Genomic DNA, 9,726 nt, shown 5'->3' with positions numbered 1-9,726 from the left:
TTTAACTCCCATTAACTGTTATGTGATTCTAAGAGAACAGAACAGGAAAACCACTTCTAATTCACCCTCGCTTCCCAATTTGACATGAACAAGCTTATGTACCACAGAAATTTTATGGCCAATACAAATTTCTGGCCATTCATCAGACCCATCAATCACCACAAAATTTCAGAGGTGCAATGGTGAACGCAAGAGACCATTATGATTCCAGCAGCAAACAACAGTATTCTACTTTCCAAGCCAACAAAGCAAATAACCAGCAGCCATAGTAGCATTCAAAAGTGTGAGATCACATTCAAAATCGCAAATTAAGCACGCATAAGATCCCAATCAATCCATACTATAGAACATTTATGGACATAGAATAGTAGATTAAAGTGCCAGGTTTCATGAGTTCAAAAGATCGATCCACTTCTGCTCACAGGCAACAAGATGCCATGAGACATACTTCAAACCCTCTGTATCCAGCTTGGTTGGCGCCTAGATCTTCAGCTGCAACCGACAGGATAAAACTTCAGTTACCACAATTAAATGAGTCCATGAATATCGTACAGTGAAAATCAGAAAGTCCAAAATACCTACGCACCTTAAAGCATTAACCAGCGCGAGAGCCAGAACCCCGACGATCGTATGGCCCTGAACGATCACGGTTGTATCGTTCACCTCCCCCATGTCCACCACCATCCCTGATGCTGCGGTTTCCAAAGCGATCTCCATTTCTTTCAGGTCCATAACCACTACCTCTAGAACCACCACCTCTGCCACCACCATACCTATCATCTCTGCCACCATACCGACCACCCCGACCTCCTTCACTAGGGCATTCTCTAGCAAAGTGTCCTAGCTTGCCACAGTTAAAGCACTCTCCACCACCAGATTCCCGCCCACCTCCATATTCACGATTACTACGACTGCGATCACGACCTCGATCTCGGTCGCGGTCATGGGGTCGATCACTATCATAATCTCTACCTGAACCTTGTTGAGTCTGGGCTTTGTCCACAGTAATAGCACGGCCATCCAAATCCATCCCATTCATTGCTTCGATGGCTTCTTCCATTGCTTTCTTTTCATCAAATGTAACAAAACCAAATCCTTTAGATCGGCCAGAGAACTTGTCAACTACTACCTGAACCAAACAGAAAGAGAGTTTAGACAATATAGATGTGGGGCATGTTTAAAATCAATATCCAAATAAAGTGCGAGAAAATGGGAAACAAATAAGGAAAAGGAAAGAGTCGAAGAGGTTGTCACAGTGTTGCCATAGACTTAACCAGAAACCAAAATGTATTCTGCAATATTTGTCAGTAAAGTGCTCACAACATGACTGTAGCATATCACTGTTTATTACCGCACTGAGATGTTTGTGTCGCTGGTGTTTTCATGCAGTGGCTGAAATTGCATCTTCCAAAGTAAAATGAATTGGTTCTTTCCTACAAGGCCCCGGAGTTCCAATTATGACTAGGATGAACTATCCTACAGGCTTCGGAGTGTTAGTAGTTAGTTCTTGCTAAGACCACTGATCCTATAAGTTTGTAGTATTTCAGTCCATCAATCTAAGAAAGGAAACTGATGCTTTTCCAGAACTCCCAGACTGTATGTGGGATGCACAGGTTTTCTATTCAACAAATACAAAGCTACAGGTCTTATCAAAAAGACTATCGAGTATCTCACTTATAAATAGACTCTAGCAAGCTCTTGTAGCTACTCACATTCACTTCTTCTTTTTCCAATAAGTAGTTACTCATTTAATAAACGGTTGAGCATGTATTTTTCCTGCTCATTTTGCATTTTAGTGCTCTTTAAAAAAGATCCTCCAGCCAATTTCAGGGGGGGGGGGACCTCAATTTTCTGTGGTTTTCCCTTGAGTATGAGAAGGGAGTACAGCACTATGTGTAAATAAGAAAAATAATAGTACATAACACGCTACAACAATCAATGTGCAAGAGCTCTAGGAGAAACTGTTTTCATGATAAGAATGAAACTAACACAAAAGAGGTTAAAAAATAGTTTCTATTGATTTCAGGCAAAAACAGGCATTGGGAAAGGAGATTGTACCAGAAAAATATTAAAGATACCACTTTCTCTTATAGAGGTGGGATTAAAAAGGCAAGAATGGACCAACCTAACAGTTTGCACAACAGAAATACAAGTTGGGTGTGCATAGGAGGTGGGGGTGGGAGAAAGAAGCCCAAACAAATAGAAGAATAACAAGACAACCAGTAAAGAATAACTAATTGTTACCTTTGCAGCAAGAAGATTGCCAAACTTCCTAAATGCGTCCTTTAGCCCTCGATCCGATGTTGACCATGATAAGTTACCAATGAAACAGCGGTACTCATCATCCTCCCCCATTTTTCAAACACCTTTTTCCTACTGAAAAGGAAATACATGGAGAGAAAGATGGATGGGGGGGAGAGCGGATGAGGAAAATCAAGAATGAACCAGAGGTGGAACACATCAAAGCTAAATTAACATAATGTTGTTATAGCACGTCCTGTTTATACAGTTTTTACTATGAGACCCGTTGTCTTTTCATTACATGACATTCAGTCTCAAATAGACAAATTAAAAAGTGCTCCAAGTAATCATCAACGGTGTGGGTTCCTAATTACTGATCTATTGGACAAATTTTGAAAATATAGAGACTACAAGACAAAAGTATCATGCTTTGGTCTAGTTAAAATGAATATCATGTCTCCGCTTATCAAATATGTGCCTGTGTGAACATACATATCATGTTATCCTATTCATTTATGTAATTTCATCAATGTTATGACACTTTGTTTTGGTACAAAGTTCTGAGTTTAGCAAAATGTAGCTTCTAGAAATCTAAATTGAATGGAGAATAATATGATTTAAAGTTGAAAACTACAAGCAAATAGAAAAGGGGCCGAAAGTAGGAGCACCAAAGTTCAAACAAGAATTCACTCATGTCTTATAAAATGATATTGTAGAACCTAATATCTATTGGACCGTAAAGCAGCCAAGCCCAAATGATCAATCCCAAATAGAAATTCAAGACACATTCTGAAATAAAAAGAACTCGAAAGCTTGCAAACAACCAATACTTCGGCCCTAATCTCCAGAAAGAAAAGAAACAAAAAACACCAGCCTGGTATGTTAACATCTATCGACCCCTTGAAATTCATAACATACAGTTCACCAAATAAAACAGTATCCTGCTGAAAAAAAACTTGCTATTAAGCATCTAAAAAAACAAAAGATTTGCATTATTTTTAACATAAAAAAATAATTAAAAAAAAAATTTACCCAGTACGGCGTACACCCTACTATCATTACATCAAACTTTCAATATTGACACAAAATATTTGAATCATGAGAGAAATTTGTGTTTCTTAAATGCATGTCTTAAAATGGGTTGGACCAATGAATGATTCAACCTATCACAAGTTTGTTTGGATCAAAAAGAAATTGTCGGAACAGATGAGGAGTGGGTCACACACTCATAACCTAAGTTGCTCGGACTCAGGTGAGGGTATCTAATCTGCGTGCGGATCTAAAGGTCAGATTCTTCCTCCCATATATGGATCCAAGTGCGGATATGGGTGTTGGGGTACAACATATATAAAGTATATATCTCGATTAATTAGAGATATTGAACTAAAACTAATAAAATTTAATTCTTTATAAGCACCTAATATTTTATTCATAAGATATGTGGTATAAGCAAAATGCACCGGGCTGACCTTTTTATATCCCAGGATCAAAATCATATTTTTCTTAAGCACCTAATGTAGCCTAAGTTGAAACTAACCATTTGGGCGGGTTGATCTGGAGTAACCTATATTAGTCTTCTGTTAACATTACATGCAACCAACCCAATTCAAGATTGGATGTTTGGAGAGCTTTATACATTTATGGATCAAAATTGATACCAGTACTAGACTATCCAGTACTGGTATCAATTTCAGTCTGCGGGCACAAATTGAATTTGTTGACAAACAAGAGAAACAAAAATAATAATTAAAAAAAATGAATCAAACATTTCTAGGTCAAAAAATTACACAAATAGCAACAAACCCCAATCGAACATATGGGGAAAAAGGAACTGGTAGTGTGATTGAAGAGTTAAAAATTGATTGATACCTTGAAGAGTGAAGAGGCGCAGAGGAGCAAGAGAGAGAAACTTTAGCGTTTGAGGAGGGAATATTTAGGGTATTATGCATCGAGATGTAGGAGGATCTATTCCCTCTTGCACTCATCCTTCTTGACCCGTAACGACCGCTTCCTAGGGTTGGTAAGTTAAATGTTAATGGGACCGAGGTTGTTTGGTAGATTGTATTAAAAGAAATATTCGTCAATAATTTTATATATTATTAGTATTTTATTTGGTATATTTTTTTAGTTTATGTATAATTAATATTTACATTATTTTTTTGTTGCGAAAATTATGCGGTATGACAAACTTTATTATTATATTATATGGTATGAGTATAGTTTAAAATAGTTACAACTCACAGCAAACATATTTACTATGACAAATCTCGCTACCAGATATATCAGTTTTAATTATATAATTTTTCTGACAAATATACATATACAATTCGACAGATATACATATAAAATTCATCATTCGCCTCTCTCCTCCCTCTCTCGATCTCGCTTGCCTCTCTCTTCCTCTCTCTCAATCTCACTTGTCAGATATACAAATACATATGTATATCAGTTATATATATATAATTTTTTGATAAATATATATATACAATTCGACAGATATACATATACAATTCGCATCTCGCTCGCCTCTCTCCTCCCTCTTTCGATATCGCTCGCCTCTCTCCTTTGCTCTCTCAATCTCTCTTGTCAGATATACAAATACATATGTATATCAATGTTTGTATATTTTAGTAGACAAATAATTAGTAGGTATATCTTTTGTATAATTCACTACAACATTTGTATAATGACAAAATTTGTATTTGCTATTATAAGTAATTATGAAAACTATACTCATATGGAGTAATTATGCTTAAAATATTTGTCATATATGAAAATTCTCCTTTTTGTATGGTTAAAAACTCAATTGTTCCTTAATTTTATTTACATCTTTGACATCATATTTGTGGATAAATCTTTTAAAAATAATTATACAATGCATGATTAATGCATTACTAATGCAATAATTACAAATACAATAATTACTAAATACCTTATTTAGTATTATTTTTATACACTCTACGAAACGATCCCTAAATATTGCATACAATTTTCTCTATATATAAATTATTGTTATGTATGGATGTATCTATCCAAGTGGGACCCACCCACTTGAATAGTTGGGCAAGTTAGGCAATAAATTAACTCTTCCTTATGCCTATATAATATGCACATTCTGTGCAAATGAAGGTGTGAAGATATACAGAAAACACGCACAAAGAGCAATTACTTTCTCCTCCTTATTTCTCTTAATCTCTATTGTTATTATTTTCTCCTTCTTAAATTATTAATCTAGTCTATTTTACAACACGTTATCAGCACGAAACTCTGCTATTTATTCAAGGTAACAAAAATGGTAAGTTTTATTTAATTTTATTTTTATAAAATGGCAAATATTTTAAAACTTAAATTTAGTGCTCTTGATATTTCTGAAAAAGGCTACTCATCATAGGCACTTAATGCCGAAATTCATTTAGAATCAATGGGTCTGGCAGACACCATTAAAGATGACAATATGACATCTAATCAAGACCGTGCTAAAGCCATGATATTTCTCCATCACCATCTTGACGAGGGGCTAAAATTACAAATATCTCACATTAAAAGACCCCCTTAAATTGTGAAAAAATTTAAAAGAAAAATATGACCACCTAAAGTTGGTCATGCTTCCACAAGCTCGTCATGATTGGCTAAATCTGAGATTAATGAATTTCAAAAATATAACTGAATATAATTCTTCTCTGTTTAGAATTATAGCTCAGTTAAATTTATGCGGAGAAGAGATCACTGAGCAGGATAAACTGGAAAAAACATACTCCACATTTTCACCTGTGAATATGCTCCTGCAGCAGCAATATCGCAAAAAAGAATTTAAAAAATATTCTGAATTACTTTCTCACCTTCTGATTGCTGAACGCCACAATGAACTATTAATGAAAAATCATGATAGTCAGTCTGTTGGTTCTTTGCCCCTCCCTGAAGTGAATCAGGTAAATTATAACCAACGAGAAAGAAGCCATGACCCCAGTCGTGGTCGTGATCAAAGAAGAAATTTTAATCATGATACTCGGCTGGCACCGAGAAATAATCAGCAATATAAAAGGTAGAGTAAAAAGTCAAAAGCTTTACCGAAGAAAAATTCAGAAAGTGTATGCCATAGATGTGGAGGTGTGAGGCACTGGTCGCGGGCTTGCCGGTCATCAAAACGTTTGATTCAACTATATCAGGCATCTTTAAAAAGGCAGAAAATAATCCAGAAACAAATTTTATCTCTGAAGATAATATTGAGCCCATGCATTTGGATGTAGCTGATTTCTTTAATTTTCCAGACGAAAATATGAATATTGACAAGACTAATAATATGTAAATATTTTTCTTTTTATCTGTATTAAATATGATGTTTGTATTTTCCTAGTCAATGTAAATAAATAAAATTTGTGTAATATACCATGTGTTAATACTTATTTTATTTCTTATTGAAAAAAATATGAAAATGCCTCAAATCTTGTTTGGATCAATGATAAATCAAGAGGATATTTGTGTAATTGATAGTGGAACAACTCATGCTATTTTTAAAGATGAGAAATATTTTTTCAATTTACTTAGAAGAAAAGCTAATGTTACTACAATATCTGGTAATTCAAAAATGATTGAAGGTTTCGGAAGAGCTACTATAATTCTGCCTAAGGGGACAAAAATTGTTATAGAAGATGCAACTAGACATCCGTTAAAGAACTAGAAGATTCTTACAAATGATGAATTTTCATGTGCTGCTTGTTATCAAGGCAAATTAATTGCCAGACCATCGACCCTGAATGTTGGCATCGAATCTCCTAACTTTTTAGAGCGTATACATGAGGATATATGTGGACCTATTCATCCACCTAGTGGATTGTTTAGATATTTTGTGGTCCTAATAGATGCATCATCTAGATGGTCTCATGTGTGCTTATTATCATCTCGCAACCTGACGTTTGCGAAGTTGTTAGTACAAATAATAAGATTGAGAGCGCAATTCCCAGATTATCCAATTAAGACTATTCGCCTTAATAATGCTGGAGAATTTACATCCCAAGCTTTTAATGATTATTGCTTATCAATTGGGATAAAAATTGAACATCCTGTTGCTCATGTTCATACTCAAAATGGCCTTGCAGAGTTATTTATAAAGCGCCGATAATTGATATCAAGACCTCTACTAATGAAAACAAAATTGCCAAGACCTCTAACTATTAGATTTAACGGGGCTAAGACAAGTTCCTAGCTCACCCTCAATCATAATAGAAGAAATGCCATAGTAAAATATCTTAACATATCATAAGCTAGAAAGATAAAGGAGTATTGTTCCCGAAACATGGGAACTCACCAAAAGTAGTCTTCAACGAAATCTCAACTAGCCACGTGGAGGAGAACGAGGAGGAGCACTGGTCCCTACATGGTGATATCATGTAGGTAAAAGAGTATGCGTTAGTATTTTGAATGTACTAAGTATGTAAGGATGCATGAACATTGAGGAAACATTATAACATTTATGTAATATGGAACATAATGTAATGCATGCATAATAAATCATATATATATATCCTTTAAAACATTCATTTTGTGGGAATATAACCATAACCGACATTTAAGACCATGCGAGCTATTACATGGAATCCAACATAACCCCTTACGTTGGCCGGGGAGACTACTTGCCAGGTAGAACTCCGTCAACTTCATTCATTTCTTTAACTTTAACTTTAAGGGCTATTTATGGATCCATTAGCCTAAGCCTACAATGGCTCCTATGTTGGCACATAGTTAATGAGACAAGGGGTTGCTACTAGGATTCCCTTACCGAATCCCACCTCAACGCCTCATTCGGTGCTAAGTCAATCCCACGGAATAGTTTAATACTTTAAAATATTCATAGCATATAACTTGAGAATTCAAATATCATAATCGGTAGAATAGCTCATTAAAACATTTAAAACTTCAAATATGCAAGAATTGTCCTTATTGCATAAAGAATCCATCATTCATATCATTTCATCATTCTTTATTTTCATAAGACTCTCTTTTGATCATAGATATTGCTTTCACAAACATTCCTTTGGAGTCAAGGCTTTCAAGTCAAACTTTATTAAAAATATAGTAAAATTAGTTGGGTTCAAATCGCTTCAACTTGCAAATATGTATGTAAATAAATATACATAAATACTTTGAAATTCATTAATTAAAAATCATGCTTTAACCAACCCACCATGAATTTCAAGAACCTTTAAATAGATAAATAGAGAAATTACTTGTAAACCATCAATTCATACATATGAAATTATGTTGCATCAAAATAGAACAATAATCATTAGTTTAACCATGATTCATACTATAAAGTAAAATTAAGAATTACCATAAGAAAATATTACTTGAAATCAAGAGACTTAATTGAAAGAGTTTTTGGACTACATGAGTGGAAGAACCCATGGATAAATACCCACATAACTTAGAGTAGAGCTTAAAGAAAATAAATATAATTTATCATATAATCAAAATAATTTAGACATGAGAGTGGAAGAAATACTCTCATTGAAGCCTTACATACTTGGAATCCGAAGCTTTAGTTGGTACCGAAAGACTTAATGAACACTCTTGAGTCCTAGCTTCTCTCCTTGCCGGAATGTTTTGTGTACTATCCGGAGTATATGAATCACCGGAATAGTATTTCTTCACTACTAAAAATTAAAACTATATTTGAGAATGTGTAAAGAAGTGTATAGAGAGAAGATTTGCTTGAGAAAGCTTGATGAATAAAATGAGAAAATAAGGTGGGTATTTATAGGTGGGAAAGAGGGACCTAACAATAAATAAAATAATTATAAAGAAAAATCTAAAAATTTAATGGAATATATTGATGTCATGAATGATGTTAAATGGAGGACAATTTATGTCATGAGTGATGTCAAATGTATCTAGATCTTTCTATGGTAGGTGAAATGAGTTATCTTTGACAAAATACTCTTTTTTGGAGTTGCGTTTGAATAAGATAAATTCCTTATTAGGATTTGGTGTCTTCATAAGAATTGTAGATATGGAAGTTTAGTTTCATATAGTTTAAGAATCAACTAATTTGGATAAACTTACAGTGAGATATGATTTTTCTTCTATACACACTCCTTTCCATCACAGCATCCTACCTTACAAAAATTAATTTATTTGACCAACGTAACCTCCGAAACTTAAAATATGGTCTTCACAAAAGTTGTAGGTAATGATCATGTGGTTACTCAAAAATTTGAATCACCTAATTTGGATATTCCTATAAAAAGTTATGCCCAAAATACAGAGGCTATATCATGTTTAAGCGAGAATTGAAACATCGTATCTTACATGCAGCAGCACTTGTACGTCTCAGACCGACACATTATAATAAATACTCTATGTCATAATTAGTATTTGGTCATGAACCAGATATAGCCCATTTAAGAAATTTTGATTGTGTGGTATACGTGCCTGTAGCACCACCACAACGTACAAAAATGGGCCCTCAACGAAGGTTGGTCATATATG

The 9,726-nt window shown here is 34.4% G+C and overlaps 1 protein-coding gene across 2 annotated transcripts; it reads right to left on the bottom strand.

The window, feature by feature from the left end:
* Positions 1-205: 205 nt before the first annotated feature.
* Positions 206-4,246, bottom strand: LOC129876208 (glycine-rich RNA-binding protein RZ1A-like). Of its 2 annotated transcripts, none has more exons than XM_055951572.1 (4): positions 4,111-4,246; positions 2,245-2,376; positions 587-1,129; positions 206-492 (listed from the first exon to the last, which is right to left on the bottom strand). In XM_055951572.1, the coding sequence occupies exons 2-3, from the start codon at positions 2,353-2,355 to the stop codon at positions 596-598; spliced, it is 645 nt and encodes a 214-aa protein (XP_055807547.1). In that variant the 5' UTR covers positions 2,356-2,376; positions 4,111-4,246; the 3' UTR covers positions 206-492; positions 587-595. The 2 variants fall into 2 exon arrangements, with proteins under 2 accessions (XP_055807547.1, XP_055807548.1); XM_055951573.1 differs by having other exon boundaries at positions 2,245-2,373; positions 4,111-4,244.
* Between the last annotated feature and the right edge of the window lie 5,480 nt (positions 4,247-9,726).

Source organism: Solanum dulcamara, chromosome 12 (assembly GCF_947179165.1).
Source record: "Solanum dulcamara chromosome 12, daSolDulc1.2, whole genome shotgun sequence".
In the NCBI taxonomy this organism is placed as follows: Eukaryota; Viridiplantae; Streptophyta; class Magnoliopsida; order Solanales; family Solanaceae; genus Solanum; species Solanum dulcamara.
Note: the sequence above shows the minus strand (reverse complement) of the source record. Positions and strands in the feature narration are given on the sequence as shown.

Excerpts from the sequence above, each read along its gene's own strand:
- LOC129876208 (XM_055951572.1), bottom strand. The coding sequence starts at position 2,355 with ATGGGGGAGGATGATGAGTACCGCTGTTTCATTGGTAACTTATCATGG. Across the intron at positions 1,130-2,244 it reads GCAATCTTCTTGCTGCAAAG|GTAGTAGTTGACAAGTTCTC; the intron begins GTAACAATTAGT and ends TGTTTGGTTCAG.